The sequence below is a fragment of the Phaethon aethereus genome (genome assembly GCF_964289735.1).
Source record: "Phaethon aethereus genome assembly, chromosome: 14".
NCBI classification, from domain to species: Eukaryota; Metazoa; Chordata; class Aves; order Phaethontiformes; family Phaethontidae; genus Phaethon; species Phaethon aethereus.
In genome coordinates, this window is record NC_138590.1 from 580,201 (window position 1) to 597,634 (window position 17,434).

General features: G+C 51.6%; 1 protein-coding gene across 1 annotated transcript in view; it reads right to left on the reverse strand.

Annotated features, from left to right (window-relative positions):
* PSD2 (pleckstrin and Sec7 domain containing 2) overlaps positions 1 to 13,194 on the reverse strand; it is a gene marked incomplete at both ends in the record, with an annotated part of 44,566 nt that extends 31,372 nt beyond the window's left edge. The window contains 3 exons of the mRNA XM_082006236.1: positions 2,204 to 2,398; positions 3,778 to 4,266; positions 12,674 to 13,194. Of these exons, the coding sequence (XP_081862362.1) occupies positions 2,204 to 2,398; positions 3,778 to 4,266; positions 12,674 to 13,194 (1,205 nt within the window). The remainder of the gene's footprint in view (positions 1 to 2,203; positions 2,399 to 3,777; positions 4,267 to 12,673) is intronic.
* Positions 13,195 to 17,434: the final 4,240 nt, after the last annotated feature.

Below are 17,434 nucleotides of genomic sequence, written 5' to 3' on the forward strand. Positions count from 1 at the left end.
GGCACCAAGAGTGCTTACTGACCTGTCTGGGTCACAAGCTATTCCAAGGGTAACACAGGACCCCTGGCCTTCTCTCCTAGCTTCATTCCTGTCTGGCTGGATGTAGACAGATGTGTGTTGTTTTACAGCCTGAATTACACTGCCCTACAGAGCTAAGCCTGTATTGTCCAGGGTTCTTCTTGTGCCATAGTCACTTGGGTCAAAAAAAGATTGTCCATAAGAAGTTTGGCTAAGTAAAATTCACCTAATCTCTAATGAGGAGAAAAAATACTATGTGCCCACGCCATAGTGCCCACAGGACTCTGACAGACCCCTAGTTCTCTGTGCACTGTGATGCTGAAACTGTGCTCTGCTGCCTGCTCTGTTGCTGCCTGCATGGTTTCGTGAGCACGGTGCTCTCTTGGGAAACTTTGCAAGGAAGTGCCTGGCACTACCATCTTCATGGTCTGGCAGCTGAGATAGATAGTTTAACCTCCATCCAGCAAGAGATGTTTGACTGAGCTGAGACAATGCCAGAGACCAATCCATTAACAAGAATCTTCCATGGAGAGTTCAGTTGCCAAAACACGTGCTTTTCAGAGAGACAAAGGTAATTTCTGGATTTGAGGTTAACTTCACAGAATTATGTCAGCTGGGAAGAAACTATTTGGAGATATCAAACCTCCATTTCCTTGTTCATCAAGCTTTTTCTACTTGTTTGACAATGATGAAGAATGGTTTTGGTTTGTTTTTTGCTTTTTTTGAGAAAATTGCCAATGTTCACAAAGAAAAAAAGGGGTTAAAATGAGTTTAAAAAGCTTTAAAATGAGCTTTCATTCTTTCTTAACAACCCTCCTACATGGAGCTGGCCTGAAAGCATCACTTAAAACTTACCCTGCTACCAATACTATAGGTTGGTCTTACATTGTCTTAAGTGAGCAAAGCCAACTTAAAACACACCTATCCTCATCCTTCTTCCTTTCCTGTTCTGCAAATCCACCTGCTTGGTCCAAGAGCCTGCAGCTCTATCCAGTTCTTGTGCTGGGTAATGACTCAGATGTCAAAAACCCAGCTGATTAAAACCAAAGTTTTCTTTTAAAGGCTATGTCCCAAATGTGGGTCACCAAACAGCTTTCCAAGGTGTGAGGATTGGAGGAACTAGCAAGGGGACACACTCAGATGCACCCCCGGAGACAAATTACTTGAAACTTCCCCCACTCAGTGAGCTGTCATGGCAAATTTGCAAGAAAGGAGAAGGATGCCAGACCTGAGGCAGCAGCAGCCAGCAGTTTACCTGCTACAAGAACCACAGTGAAAGAGAAGAACAAGGATGCTGCCAGGTGATACAAAAAGCCTCTCTAGGAGATCATTCATAGGCTCCTTCTGTCCCAGGACTAAGCTGGGAGTCACAGACAATCCTTGGTGCTGAAAACTTGAGTATTTGATGCAGGACAGTTGTGTCCTGATCTGGACAGGAGTGCGACATTTCAAGGACATAAAAAATTCCAGCAACACAGGCTGTATCTGATCCAGAAGAGGGATGATGGGGACTGGTCTCCTCACACCCACTGGCATCTGAAAATAGTCTGCTACTGCTACACTCGTTACTGTTACTCTATTTTTTAGAAATCTCTGTAACTCTCCCACTTTTGAGTAAACAATTTTTATTTCCCTTCTGCCTTACCCAGGCAAATCTACCAGCTGAGGTGCTTGAACCTCCAGTGTGTACCTGGCTCTCCATCAAACCCTTCATGCCACCTATACAGACTGGGTCAGGAGGCACTGCAGCAAGAAGATTTTGGGGTTCAGACATTAAAAATGCAGGCACTTGCGGGGAGCCCAGTGCAGATCCAGGTCTGGATCCCAAAACCCTCAGCCTGTGGATTGCTTTAGGGTACATCTTGCTGGGCCCTTACCAAACGCAGAAAGCTCTTGGTTCTGGCAGGCAGCAGCTTGTGGCAGTCAATGCCCAATACACACGAGCAACTTGTAGGGTTCAGATTGCAAGGGCGTTGGACTTGGACCAGTTTCAACTGGAAGGATGTCCAACAGCCCCAACTCGATGCAGAAAGCCCTTGTAACAGCAGGCTTGTCCCTTCCTGCCTTTGCCCTGTCCTCCCAGCACGACTAGTGCTCCCCCAGACACTCCCCACCACAGCTGTGTTTCTGCTGGCCATGCTCAATGCTGCCATCTCAGTTGGCTGCAACCCAAAGCCCCACTTACTTTTTCCCAAGCTGGCGTGCCACATCGCAGCGCTTGAACCCTTCGAGGTTATAGAGGCGCTTGGCCAGCCTCTTGGCAGCCTCACTATCTGCCCTGCAGCCGTTTGCCAAGGTGTCCGTGCTGCCCTGGTCAAGCTGCTCCGTGCTACCCATGTCGGAGTCAGAGTCTGACAGTGCGTCTTTCAAGCTGGCATCACTACACAGAAACATGAAACAATTCAAGGAGCAGCAATGTGACTTGATGAAACCCACAGAAAATGCCACATTCTGATTTTTTCTTGTTCTAACGCAAAAATATAAAAAACCAACAACACGTTTGTGAATTGGACATTGAAAAAAAGTCTCTGATTTCAGGTCAGATGAAATAGTACAGTTTAGCTTCAAATTCGTAGAAAAAGATTGAAGAGAAGGTGACTTCTCTCTGAGAAATGAGACTGTTCAAAGCAAGGAGCCCCAACACCTTTTTAAGCTTCCTCTCTCTCTGTTGGTACTGAAAGGGATACCAAGCTCTTTGAGCTGTGGACATTCAGGAAATCTTAGGGATAGATGCATGTTTTTCAGTTCAGATTATTTGCTGAGGATGAGAAACTGCACTTGTACAAATCATGCCAATGGGACTGACAGCAGACATGCTGTCACTAGTGTGCTGCTCCTCTCCCAGCTGCCAACTGGTGTCGTGGCCAGCTGTTCCTACAGACAACACACTGAGCAGCCCCACTGGCACCAAGTAGGTGGGGTTGCGTCTCTCTATTTTCTTGCCCAAGGCCAGTTATGGCATTATGGCACCTATCTGCACATTTCTGGGCAATGTGACTCATTGAAGACCTGACAGCTTGCTCCAGATCTCCCATCTCCTGGCTGCTCATCACCTGACCTCCTTATGTGAGGAACTGCCCTGCAGATGAGCTGCTGCCTCCTGGGGACAATGCTTTGGGTCTGAGCTGGTCCAGAGGATGAAGTCCCTGCTGATCTCCTCACTGCCCACAGAAGAACCTTTGGGGAGGTCTACAGGGGCACCCAGTTCTAAATGAAACCTTGCGGCTTCCCTGCACTTCAGGACACACTTGGGAGTGTGCCTGACTGCCTCCAACCTGACAAGGGCTTTTTTGCAGAAGTCAGGCAGACAAGGCAGTGGTCTGCCCAGAGGAGCCCCGGCTTTGCCTGCAATAAGAACAGATGGGATTTGTGAGCAGCCAGATAAATGGTGGTGCCCTCCAGAGCAAACGTGAACACAACGTGCTGAGCCTTGGCTTTTCTTGGGCTCCCAGGGCTCCTACAGGACCCTGCAGCTCACCTGCAGTTTGGGGTCCTGCATTTGAGAGACTCAGACAAAGTCCTGCTGGGGACTGGCTGGTTTAATGCCATGAGACCTTGGTCCCCAGCTGCAGTCCTAACCTATGGGTAGGAAAGTTTTTCCTGTTGGTGTTTGGCCTCTCTGCCATGATAGCACATGAGAGGAAGCACAAGGGGAAAAAGAGAAGCTCCATGTCTATGATGTCCTCTGAGCTTTGCTCCTGGATTGGGACCCCATAAGACAAGGAGCCCTTTGCCTGAGGAATTCCCAGCCTGCCTTACCTGATGGAGTTAATGATCTTGGTGGCATCTTCCTCTGACCCTTCCACATGGAACCCATTTGGGATACTCTTCAAAGACAACCGGCTCAGCACATTCTCCGACCTGCTGCTGGTAATTGAATGCCTGAGAGGGCTCCCAAAATCCCCCTCTGCTGGCTTTGCTGCTGCTGGCTCTTCCTTATCAGCAGCCATGTGGTGAAGGGCTTCTCTCTGCTGGGATACCAGTTTCTGCTCCAAGAGCTCTGGGCTTTCCTTCACCCTTTGCTGGATCAATGGGGTGAGTGGGGCCTCAAAACTGACACAGCTGTCTGTCTCGTCTGTGAGAGAAAGGACATCCAAAGAGTCCAAGCTGCTGTAGTATGTACCCTTCATAAGGTCAGACTCAATGATCTTCTCAAAGGTCGAGCTGAACCCATCCCTGATGTCTTTGAATTGAAAATGTTCCTTGTCATCCTCACTGCAGCTCAGCTTGGCATCTCCAGAAGCAACCCTGGACCAAAAGGGGAAATGTAGAAAATACTGTCAAGGTAATTGCTTGCACTGTTTCACTTGGAGCTAGGAGGCAAGAGAAGACGCAGAAATGGATGCTGTGATTATAAGCCCTCAGGACCTTTCTGTGGGATAACCTGCCTGGTTCCCTATTTTATTACAAGCATCTAGATATGAAATAGGCAGAGTTTTATGATGAGCAAACCCAGGGGCCCAGCCAACCCTTAATTTAGTCATGTCCCAGTAAAACGCCGGACCTCTGAACTGGACATGTTTGCATCTGACACCTTACACTGGATCCACTGCCAGAACAGATTTAATCTGCAGGTTCTCTCTCCCTTATGGCTACTTCAAAAGCATGAAAATCCTTAAGACTGAGGCCATTTCATTTAGCTTTGGATGTCAGCAGCAAATGTCCTTTATCCCTTTTATAGCAGAGCAAAAGCAGAAGATTTTAGGGAGCAATTCATATGCTGTAACTTAAGCCTTTATTCTTAGATGAGGCACCCTAGTAGTGCAAAGCACCCTACAAATGTTCTCTCTCCACTGAGCAGGATGTAGAAGGTGATGGACACACATCCAGGCAGGGGAGGCTCCATGCTGCTTTACAGCTATCCCGTGGGATTCAGGCACAACATTACAGGAGGCTACGAAATGCACGAACCTACAAGCCTAGCTTCCAGCTAGGCATAGATGACTCTCAGCAGTCCCAGCCCTGTTTGGCTTTGAATGCAGGGGCATTCATTCCAGTCTCAGTATGAACCCCCACTGGGAGAATTCATCTGAGTCAAATCCAGCAACACAGAATCACAGAATCACAGAATCACTAGGTTGGAAAGGACCTTCAAGATCATCAAGTCCAACCATTAATCCAGCACCACCATGTCCCCTAAACTATGTCCTGAAGTGCCACATCCACACGTTTTTTGAACATTTCCAGAGATGGCGACTCCACCACCTCCCTGGGCAGCCTGTTCCAATGCCTGACCACCCTCTCGGTGAAGAAATTTTTCCTAATATCCAATCTAAACCTCCCCTGGCGCAACTTGAGGCCATTTCCTCTCATCCTATCACTAGTTACTTGGGAGAAGAGGCCAACACCCTCGTCGCCACAACCCCCTTTCAGGTAGTTGTAGAGAGCGATAAGGTCTCCCCTCAGCCTCCTCTTCTCCAGACTAAACAACCCCTGTTCCCTCAGCCGCTCCTCATAAGACTTGTGCTCCAGCCCCCTCACCAGCTTCATTGCCCTTCTCTGGACACGCTCCAGCACCTCAGCATCCTTCTTGTAGTGAGGGACCCAAAACTGAACACAGCATTCAAGGTGCGGCCTCACCAGTGCCGAGTGCAGCGGCACGATCACTGCCCTGCTCCTGCTGGTCACACTATTTCTGATACAGGCCAGGACGCTGTTGGCCTTCTTGGCCACCTGGGCACACTGCCGGCTCATATTCAGCCGGCTGTCAACCGGCACCCCCAGGTCCCTTTCCGCTGGGCTGCTCTCCAGCCACTCCTCCCCAAGCCTGTAGCATTGCATGGGGTTGTTGTGGCCGAAGTGCAGGACCCTGCACTTGGCCTTATTAAACCTCATACAGTTGACCTCTGCCCATCGATCCAGCCTGTCCAGATCCCTCTGCAGAACCCTCCTACCCTCCAGCAGATCAACACTCCTGCCCAACTTGGTGTCATCTGCAAACTTACCGAGGGAGCACTCGATTCCCTCATCCAGATCATCTATAAAGATATTGAACAAGACCGGCCCCAGAACCGAGCCCTGGGGAACACCACTTGTGACCGGCCGCCAGCCAGATTTAACACCATTCACCACAACTCTCTGGGCTCGGCCATCCAGCCAGTTCCTCACCCAGCGAAGAGTAAACCTGTCTAAGCCACGAGCTGCCAGTTTCTCCAGGAGAATGCTGTGGGAGACGCTGTCAAAGGCTTTACTAAAGTCCAGGTAGACAAAGTCCACAGTCTTTCCCTCATCCACTAGGCGGGTCACCTGGTCATAGAAGGAGATCAGGTTGGTCAAGCAGGACCTGTCTTTCATGAACCCATGCTGGCTGGGCCTGATCCCTTGGTTGTCCTGCAGATGCCCTGTGAGCACTCTCAAGACCAACCGCTCCATAATCTTCCCTGGAACAGAGGTCAGGCTGACAGGCCTGTAGTTCCCAGGATCCTCCTTCCGGCCTTTCTTGTAGATGGGCATCACATTGGCAAGCCTCCAGTCTTCTGGGACCTCCCCTGTTAACCAGGACTGCTGATAAATGATGGAGAGTGGCTTGGCAAGCTCCTCCGCCAGCTCTCTCAGTACTCTCGGGTGGATCCCATCAGGCCCCATAGACTTGTGGGTGTCCAGGTGGTTTAGCATGTCCTTGACTGCTTCCTCCTGGATTATGAGGAGTTTATTGTGCTCTCCATCCCCACCTTCCAGCTCAGGGGGCTGAATACCCTGTGGATACCTGGACTGGCTATTAAAGACTGAGGCAAAGAAGGCATTAAGTACCTCAGCCTTGTCCTCGTCCTTGGAGACAATGTTCCCCGCCATATCCAGTATGGGATGGAGATTCTCCTTGACTCTCTTTTTGTTGTTAATATATTTGTAAAAACATTTTTATTATCCTTTACGACTGTGGCCAGACTGAGCTCTAGCTGGGCTTTTGCCTTTCTAATTTTGTCCCTGCTTGACCTAACGAGATCCTTGTACTCTTCATGAGTTGCCTGCCCCTTCTTCCAGAGGTGATAAACTCTCCTCTTTTCCCTGAGTCCTGGCAAAATCTCCCTGTTCAGCCAGGCTGGTCGCCTTCCCCGCCAGCTCTTCTTACGGCACATGGGGACCACCTGCTCCTGCGCCTTTAAGATTTCCTTCTTGAAGGCTGTCCAGCCTTCCTGGACCCCTTTGTCCTTCAGGACTGTCTCCCAAACACCCACTATGCTGGGAGCCCTGGAGAGCTGGGAGGGCTCAGTCCCTCCTGGAACAGACCAGGCTGCAAGGCCCTGCCGAAAACACGCCGGGTTTCTCGGGTGAAGCCTGCCTTCCCTCTTCCAGCAAACGCTGCTGTCTTTTGCTTTGTGAGAACCAGGCACGCAGGCGGAAGCTGGGGGAACAGTAAGCTGCTTTTCCTCCGCCTATGACGGAGTTAACTTTCTTCATAGCAGCACATATGGTGCTGTGGTATGGATTTGTGCTAAGACAGTGTTGATAACGCACCGATGTTTTATCTATTGCTGAATGTGCCTGCACAGCATCAAGGCTTTCTCTATTTTTCACTCCCCCAGCAAGTAGGCGGGAAGTAGGCAAGAGTCTGGGAGGGGACATAGCTGGGACAGCTGCCCTGAACCGACCAAAGGGATATTCCATGCTATATAATGTCATTCTCAGAAAAGAAAAAAAAAAAAAAAAAAGAAGTGAGTTTGGTCTTTCAAAGTAGCCATTGCTCAGAGACTGGCTGGTCACTGGTCTGCTTGCTGGGAGGTGGTGAGTGATTGCTTTTGCATTACTTAGTGGGTTTTTTTCCTCTTTCCTTCACTTATTAAACTTCTCTTACCGTGACCCACAAGCCTTCTTGCTTTTGCTCTTCTGATTCTCTCCCCTATCCCACAGGGGAGAGTGGTGAGCCAGTACAAGGATAGGTGCTTAGTTGCTGGTTGGAGTGCTCCTCGCTGTGGTTGTCTCAGTTTGGAAACCCTGTGTCAGCATCACGGCTGTGCGTAGTGCCTCCCCTAATGAGCATGGCCTCGCTTTGCAGACTACATTTCCCTGAGATGAATTCTGGGCGTTTATCAGGGATGAGTAAGATTTTTGTGCCAGCTAAGGAGGTGCTGTACCTGTGCATGCCCAAACCCAGCTACTGTTAGTAATGCTTCCTACTGGGTGCCAGTGACAGCCCATCCCCAGCCTTGCAGAGTATCACCTGGCACAGAAAAGATTGGAAATGGACCTTGGGAGATAGTGGCTTTAGCATAGAAGCAGCAAAGCACTTGTGAGCCATGAAAGCATCTCCTAGGAGTCAGGACACTTCTTAATGCACTTTACAGAACAGCTCAGTCTTTTTAGGTGGGGAAACTGAGGCACACACCACATTCCATTGAATTGCTCATAGCAAAAGTAAAGAGAGGTAGAGAGATACAGCCTTGTATCCTGTCTCTACCCGCAGACAGCAGAGAACAAGGAAAGCAAAGCGATGACCACCTGACAGCCCCCACAGCCAGCCACAGGTTTCCAGCTGTCAGCTATCTGCAGCTTACAGATGCCCTGATCCAGAGACATTCAGCTCATTTTGTCCAACAGACACAGGCTCCCTGTTTTCACGGTGGGGTTGGACCCCTGAACTTCACTGCCATGCCTGGGCAGAGGCTCAGTGGAGCCCTGAAGCCAGGTCTACTCATACCATTACAGGTCTGGGGTGCGTACTTCCTTCTCTCAAGGCAGGAAGGATTCGCCTGTATTTCCACTGCACAGCTAAGCAGTCCTCCAAGAAAGACATCACACCACCTTTTGGCCTGCGTCACTTCACTCCCATCACCAGCACAGCTGTGTGCGAGTGCACCCATGCAGGAGGGCATGCCCTGGCCCATCCCCATGAGGTTTGATTCACAGCATGTGTTTCCAGGGGTGTTATGCACTGAAGCTACACCTGTAGGTATTCTCCTGGTTGCTCCTGGGTAGCAAGTCCATCAAGAGCCATCAAGCCCTGCACCTCCTGGATATTGCTAAGCAGGTCCCACATTGCCATAATCCCAAGCTAGACAGCTCCTGCTCTCTCACCACACTGAACGGAATCATTTCCATTAGCTGTTCACACCATAGAGCTTGTATTTTCCAGCCCTTTATTTATCCCTTGAGCCCAAACTCATACAGCAGGCAACAAAGTGAGAAAGTTTGTGTCCCTACAAATGCCCCAGCAAAGGCTGTGTGGGACAGACTGCAGAGGTCAGCGCAAGAGCCGCGGTCCTGGATGGGCCAGTGGGTACCAAGAAGTCAGGCACATCGCATCTCTCCTTGCGTGGTCCCAGAGAAGATGGAAGACAAAGAGCCTTTCTACAGCTTACACCAGTCCAGAAGCACCGTCTGCATCTAATTCAAGCAAAGCCAGGCTAAGGTGGCAGACAGGGAAAGACCTCGCTCGTGTGAATGAACCTGACATAGCTGCCCCACAGAGGTGTTGTGTACTTACTACACAGCGGGGAAGGCAATTACTTTACTTAAATAAGGAGCCGTATATTTATTTGCATTGTAATCACAAGGTTTTGTAAGTGTATTGCAGTAACACTGCATCTAATTGCCTGTGCTGCTTTGCCCAGTCATCTCTGAAATGCTGTTTTATTGCTTACAGCAAGGCATGCAGAGCAATGCACTTGGTTATTATTGCAGCTGAACCATACTGGATCTTCATGCACTGAGTTGTTTACATTTCACTTCTCACTGGTTAATTAGTTGTAATAAAGTAGAACCTAGTTTGCTGTGTTGGTGGAGTGGGGAGGCCTGTCAGAGAAAGACATGATGGAAATCAAGACTTTTTTGCTTGTGCACTGCAGACTTTCTGCAAAGTTTTTCTGAAACTTTATTTAATGGAATTTGAATTGCTCAATGGCTATATGTTCTATATGCTGCTATGGGAGGAAATGTGTTGGCAAAGGCAGGTACCAAGGGGTTTTTGGGTACCCCAAAGCTGCAGGTACTAAGTGCATCTACAAGCCAATGGTGGGGATTCCTCTATTAACAAGTTTGACCTTTTTGCATGATTGCACGGGACTGAAAGCAGAGAATATCATTCACTGGTGAAGCCCTCAGTTTGACTGCAGGGCTGTGACCTTCCTGAGATCAGTAGGGCCAATGTTGAGGGCTTCTAGGAATATGAAAGACCTCTAGGGAACACAGCCACAATGAATGGAAAAAGGGGCTATGACAAATGGCATATTGGCATGCCAACAGATGCCATGGGATAAACTAGAAAGGGAGTAAAAAGGATGCAGTTAACACAAACTGCAGCATAAGCACTAAAGCTTTGGCTTTATTTCCTTGGCTGTTTTAACAACCACTTACTGCATAGATGCACTAATCTATCTTCAGCAGGGAAATAATGGTTTCTTTCTCCAGATCCACCATGGAGTCGATGACCTTGGAGGACTTTTTCCCCTTTAATTTTCCATTGGTTCAGTGGGAATAGCAAGACTCAAACCCCTTCTTGTAAAGTACTTTAAGATACAGGGACAAAATGCATCATACGAGCATGCACATGATAAGGGAGTTGTTCCCCAGGTATGAATAGTTGACTGCTCATTGGTAAAACGTTAGGCCAGAGACAGAGAAACCTCAGGTTCTCCTATATCCAGAATGGGTCATAACAGAAACTGCACCATACCAAAGAGGAGTAAAGAAAGAACTAGGGAAACTCAGAGATGATGCAGGATGACAGTGACTTCTCGGTGCCTCAGTCCATCTGTCAGCTTTGTTACTCCCGACGCACACTGATCTAGGAGATCCAGTCAGCTATGGTCAGGAAAGACCAGCTCCATGCTGTGTTTCACCCAGCCACATTGCTGCCATTTAGCCTAAAGATAGATGGTCAAAGTGCTAAGGAGCAGCTCAAGCACAGCGAGCTAACCTGATCCCTGGGCAATAAGTGGTTCCCCAGATTTCAGCTGTCCCCCTGAAGTTTTCCAGCTGCTCTTCTGCCTTTGAATATAGTGTGTGACTTGTCCCTTGTACATTCAGCTTCCCAAAAGACTTATTTGCTATCTAAGTGAATATGTTTAGAGCATAAGATCTATGCAGAGCCCAGTCAGGTTGCATCATCTCCAAACCTTAAGCCTGCCACTTCTCACAATTCATGCCCTAGTACCTTAAAATAATTGCACTTCCTGCGATTGTAGCAAGATTGACCATCCTCAGCTTTATCTCGAACTCACAATCTCTGCCAAGGACCACATACCAAGCAAATATGATTCCCTTGCACCCTGAGAGACTTGCAGACATCTAAGACCTGACTGCATAGCTTAGAGGGCTCATGGGATCTGCCTGGGGGTGGGCTCCTCAAGGCTCTCTGGACATCAGCAGCCTGCATTGGACCTTCTTCCTCTTCAGTACCTTCAATTGTGCTTGTTGAAACAGTGCTGCTCCTTCTTGCTGGGGCCTTGGGTAAATCAAACCACGAGCTTTTTATAGCAGAGCCTGTTCAACATTGGAGACGCAATGAATTAGGGATGCCTGTCGTCAGCCCACTCGCTGTGTGGCTTCCCAGCTCTGCTGACACTCCTGCCTGTGCTCCAAACAGCGCTCCAAACAAACGGCTCAGCCTGAAGCCTGCACTGGACTAAAACTAGGAGGTGATTCAAAGGCCCCTCTTGGCCAGCCTGTCCCTTTCACATCTTCTCCCCTTAAGAATGCCAAGCTCCTCTGTGACAACTTCTGCTGCTCTTCTCCAGCCTCCTCCTGCTTGCAGCACCTTTCCATGCCAGGGTAGGTATGTAGGCAGGGCCATAAGATTCACAGCAGCCATAAACCTCAGCTGGCTACAATGCAGACCCCTAGATGATTTCTGGAGGCAAAGGGAACCATCCATACTCCTTCCACAGGGATGGCACGGGAAGCACCCCACCTCATTCCAGTGACCAGTCATTTCCCTTCAGCCCCCAACCTGCAGAGCCCCAGGGAGTCTAGGCACTTGCAGAGGCATAATACCAGCTGTGGACGCTGCACTGGTGTGAGTGTCCCCCAGCCTGAAAGTTCTCCCATGAAAACAGGCTGCCAGCACAAAGGACACAGAGATCGGGGGCATTGCACACGTGCTGGTTCGTCTCAGGCACTTGCGAAGAGGATGTGCCTCTCGTCTCTCACTGCTATGCCCGTGCATCCGGGCACCGGTAACACCCGCCACCGGTGCAGCAGGGAACCCGGTGCCTTGCCCTCTCTTACCAACGGCAGGGTCTGTTGAATGCAGAGCTGTAACCTGCTAACCCAGGGACTGCCAGAGCCAGCCATGCTGCCAGGGACTTCCCAGGCTCCTGGACAAGCTCCGCTCCTCATCATGCCCCAGCTGTTGTGCTTGTCCTAAGTTATCTTGGGTAACTCTGCCGTAAGTGCTGCAGACGAATGTCCAATTTGCAAGTGGGACACCCCCAAAGTGAGCACAACCAGCACCCAGCACTCTGGAGATCCCTAAAGCTTCTCCTTCACTTTAGTGACTCTGTGGGCAGACACTGGCTCTAATCACAGCCCTTCTGCACTTACAACAGTGTGAGAAGCCCGGAGAGAAAAAGAGTGAAAAGCCACAGTCAGCCATGAGAGCAGCTGCAGCTTTTTAAACTGATGAGTTACACACGGAGCAGAGTAACTCAAACCAAGGAGGCCTGAGAAAAAACACACGCGAACAAGCACTGAGCCGACGTTACAATGGCTTCACACTCACCCAAGCTGCTCCTCCAGCTCGTCGGCACTTAGACCTTCTGAGGAGCCCAGGACACCGTGACACCTCTCCTTGCTGAGGGCCTCGCTAGGTATCTCCTGCGTGGAAGATCCCCTCTGCCTCGAATCCGTGCTGCTTTGGTTGGGCACGCCGCCGTCCCGCTGCTGAAGTGGCGTCTGCTCCCGTCCCGCAGCCAGCTCTGCGTCCACACCGTTCACCAGCGCTGGCCTGTCCTCACGGCCGCTCTCGTTGGTGGCGTCTGTTCCCGGTCCCTGCTCACCCTGCCTCTCGCCCAGCTCCGCCGCCGCTTCCAGATGTTCGTCCCCCTGGCCCCCGCGCTCCCCCTCCGCTCCTCGGGAGGGTTGAGCATCGTCCCGGGGGCTGGCTCTCCTGCTGGCAGGCTCTGGAGGCTGGCTGAGCTGCTCGTCCCCACCGCTGCAGGCCAGCGTGGCCAGCTGTGAGCCCAAGGAATGCAGCTCTTGGCGGTCCGTGGCAGACCATGGAAAGTGGTTGTTCTCGCTCATATTCCGCTGCTTCTCCCAGCGCTTACAGACTCCCTCCCCACGCTCAGCTCGGGCTCGGCACTACCTACAATGGAAAAGAAACCACATCACGAGTGCCCACGAGGGCTGTCAGAAAGGCACGGACTTGTCAATAGCAGCTCAGAAGTGCAGCAGTTTGAAGCAGAGCACAGGAAAATGCCCCCCACCCCTCTTGACCCCTCAATATAAAAGCAAGGAAGGACCATACTGGGGTTCGCTGCTTTTGCAAAAAATAGCGCTTGTTACCCAGCACAGTGAAATCTGAAGAGGAAAATCTGCTGTTGTGGTCCTGAGCCATCAGGGGCCCAGGCACCCACCTCCTCCTGCTCCTCTCATAACCCCCGACAGCCCCAGCCTGAAGCCCAGGGGACCCATGCCATGGTGACTGTTGGTACCCCAGCTTGTGGCAGGCAGCTGCCCAGGGCTGGGGGCAGGGAACATGGCACAGATGCTTTTCCCAGGCTGGCTGCCGGGGTGCTATTCCCAAGTACTCCCTGCCTGCCAGAAATAGGAGAAATAGAGGAAATAGGAGATCGGTGCAATTTTTTTTTAAACACTTCTAAGCAGTTGCGATGTGCCAACCTGTGTGATTCTCCCTGCTGACCTTGCATTTCTGCAGAGCTTCTTGCCTGCCAGAGTAACACTTTTCCCAACACACAAGTACTGCTGAAGGGTGCCTTAAGTTGCCAGTTAAGACTCTGGCAAAAGTGTCCTTACTGAATATACACTGAGGCACGCTCTCTGTAGGGCAAGGGAAGGATGCTGTGTTGCACCAAATGAGACAAGTGGCTTTTCGATAAATGGCGTCTTATTGGTGAACATGCCTATCGATGCAAAGTCTGCCAGTCTTGCAAGCACCATCCTGTGCAAGCTCTTCTCCTGTACTGGGTTTACGTGGCAAGGTTTTGGTAGCTGGGCAGCTGCAGGGGAGGCTTCTGTGAGAAGCCTCACAGAGTCGGGCAGAGCCAACGCCAGCCGGCTGCAGGACGGACCCGCCGCTGGCCGAGGCCAAGCCCCTCAGCGATGGTGGCAGCGCCTCTAGGATAACGTATTTAAGAACAGGAAAAAAAGGGGCACGTGGCATTTGCAGCTGGAGAGAGGAGTGAGAATATGTGACAGAAACAGCCCTGCAGCCCCCAGCCCAGAGCAGGAGGGGCAGGTGGGCTCCAGGCGCCGGAGCAGAGGGTCCCCGGCAGCCCCCGGGGAAGCCCCCGGGGAGGCCGGCTGTGCCCCTGCGGCCATGGAGCTCCACGGGGGAGCAGATCTGCACCCGCACCTGGGGAGGGCCCCACGCCGGAGCAGGGGAATGCCCGAAGGAGGCCATGACCCCATGGGCAGCCCGCGCTGGGGCCGGCTCCTGGCAGGGCCTGTGGCCCTGTGGGGAGAGAGAGGAGCCCCGGCTGGAGCGGGTTTGCTGGCAGGACCTGGGACCCCGCGGGGGCCGGGCTGGAGCAGCTCCTGAAGGACGGCACCTGTGGGGGGACCCGGGCTGGAGCAGCCTGTTCCTGAAGGACGGCACCCGTGGGGGACCCAGGCTGGAGCAGCTGGTGAAGAACTGCAGCCCGTGGGAAGGACCCACAATGGAGAAGTTGGTGGAGGACGGTCTCCCATGGGAGGGACCCCACACTGGAGCAGGGCAGAGGGTGAGGAGTCCACCCCCTGAGGAGGAAGGAGTGGTGGAGACCAGGTGTGATGAACTGACCAGAACCCTCATTCCCCGTCCCCCTGCGCCGCTCACGGGGAGGAGGGAGAGAAATTGGGGGTGAAGTTAAGCTCGGGAAAGGGAGGGGTGGGGGGAAGGTGGTTTAACATTTAGTTTTTATTTTTCTCATTACACTACTCTGATTTTGATTGGTGATAAATTAAAGTGATTTCCCCAAGTTGAGTCTGTTTTGCCCATGACAGTAGTTGGTGAGTGATCTCTCCTCTTTCTTACCTCGACCCAGGAGCCTTTTGTTGTATTTTCTCTCCCATGTCCAGCTGAGGAGGGGAGTGACAGAACATTGGGGGGCACCTGGTGCCCAGCCAGGGTCAACCCACCACCTCTCCATTGTATCCCCTGCAGCTGCAGTCAAGTGGCCACGGTGCCACCAGGAATGATCTCTTCTGGAAGCAGGAGTTTCTGTATGGGGCTCAGGCTGAGGCACAATAACAGCTGATTTTGTTTTAAAATAATATTTGTTTTTACCTTCACAGGAGTCACAGCTAATCAATTGCAGATGGGACCCCCGGGTTCACCTCCTAATTCTGTTCCTACCCCACATCTCAAGCAGATCATTTAAACTCACTGCCTCAGCTTCCCTCTCTGTAAACCAGGGATTATACATCAACCCTGAGAAGCCATGAGGGTGCCCAGATGTCAGCAATGGGCTCTGGGTGCTCTGAATTACTGAGCTGCAGCTCTCGTTAGCTGTAAAATCATTAATTGCTTGCCTATTGCAGGGCTCTGCTAGTTCTTGGTAACAAGAGGTGCTGGGCTGCAGCTGCCTCTGCTCCTACAACCCCTCACCTTGTGGAGGTCATGGACATGTCAGCAGTCCCCCCACTCCCGCTGATTCCTCTGCACCGGGGCAAGGAGCACAGGAGAGGTGGGATTCGACCCCAAACACCCCTCTGTCTCCCAGGTACGGACAGATCCACACAGGTACTGCTGAGCTGCTGAGCAGGACAGGTCCCACGGGGAGCCCCAGTCCTGGGATGACTTTGTTCCCAGTCTGATGGCCCAAGCAATCCTGGACCCCGGGTCCGGCCCACTCTCCATGTCCTGGTCCCCACAGCTGGGAGATGTGATGGACTGGGGAGTTCAGAGCGCCACATGGGACAGGTTTGGGGAGAAAGTCTCCTTGAGGGCTGCACATGCCACAGTCGTGAGATGAGGCAGGTCCCTCCTCGAGGCAATGCCGGCAGCTTTACCTCTTCTCCACGTGCATCCGTGTGCATCCCCCGCTGTCACAGCGCACGCAGCATCCCCGCGCCGATCGCACTAGGCGCAGCCAGGTGCTTCTGACACGCACGATCCCTGCCTGTAACAAGGGACCAGAGAAGGTGAGACACAGGCCAGAGAGAGCCCCACTGATCTCTTGTCACCCTGCCGGAGCTCCATCTTGGGCTGTTTGCCAGACCGACCCCACAGCCCATCTTTGCTGAGCACTGCAGCTGCTCTTCCCTCTGCACGCTCTGGTCCTCCCTGGTTTTCAGCCGTGGCAGTGCAACAGCCAAATGCAAGAGTAATCCTTCAGAAGGGCTTCTGACTTCTTCCTTTATGAAGTCCCCCCTGACCAATCAAAGCAGAGCAAAGGGACTATGTGGTTGCAGGTTTCAGGAGAAACGTGACAATGAGCCCAATGAATGTCCAATTTTATCCCCCGGATCCATAGAGGGAGACACCTGTGTTGCAGAGGGATGCCCCCCAACAGTCCTCCCCAGCCCCACCAACAAACCAAGAGCCAGGGTAGAGGTCTTTCAGCTAATTGTAAGCTCTATCAAACTCATTGTGACATTTCCTTTGCAGAGTTTATTGTACAAAGCAGGCTGGCAAGGGGACAGTGATGCCTCTCCATGAGGTGACTCCAGGCTGGAGGAGTATGACTGCTCACCATAGATGGTGTGTCATCTACAGACAACTGCCTGAGCTAGCAGGCCAGGCTTGCTATGGAGTTGATGGAGACAGACCATCACCATCACCTGTGCACTGTTAGAGGTCTGCCTCAGACTGAGTGGATCAGGCCTTAGATGTGCCACCAGCTTTCCAATGGCTGGAAAGAGCCCATGGAGGAGCTCGGCAGCAGATATCTGTGTCAAGTCTCTGTGGAGGGATCTGCTCACACCCTCTCTTGGGCTTGCCCCTGCAGGCCTTCAGCCTTTCTCTCAGCCAGCCTGCCTTTCTCTGACAAAAGAAAGGTCAGCCTAGACTTCCTGGGACACCAGCGCATCAGCCTCCTGCGGCCCAGCATCCCACCCATGGGAGCTGAGCCCTCTCAAGGGAGGTCAAACCTGGGACAGTCCTCAGGTTCACACATGTGGGACAAGTCTCCTCTTGCTTGCTTGTTCTTCTGCTATCCCAAATGAAGAGGAAAGACCTGCAAATCTTTTTCCCACCAAATCCAGGACAGAAAATCAGTCCCAGGCGCCTGGTCTTCCCATGCACCAACAGCAAGGCCAAGCCAATGTAGGATGTCCCAGGAATTTACCTGCAAAACTACCAAGACTCTCCCGAGCACGA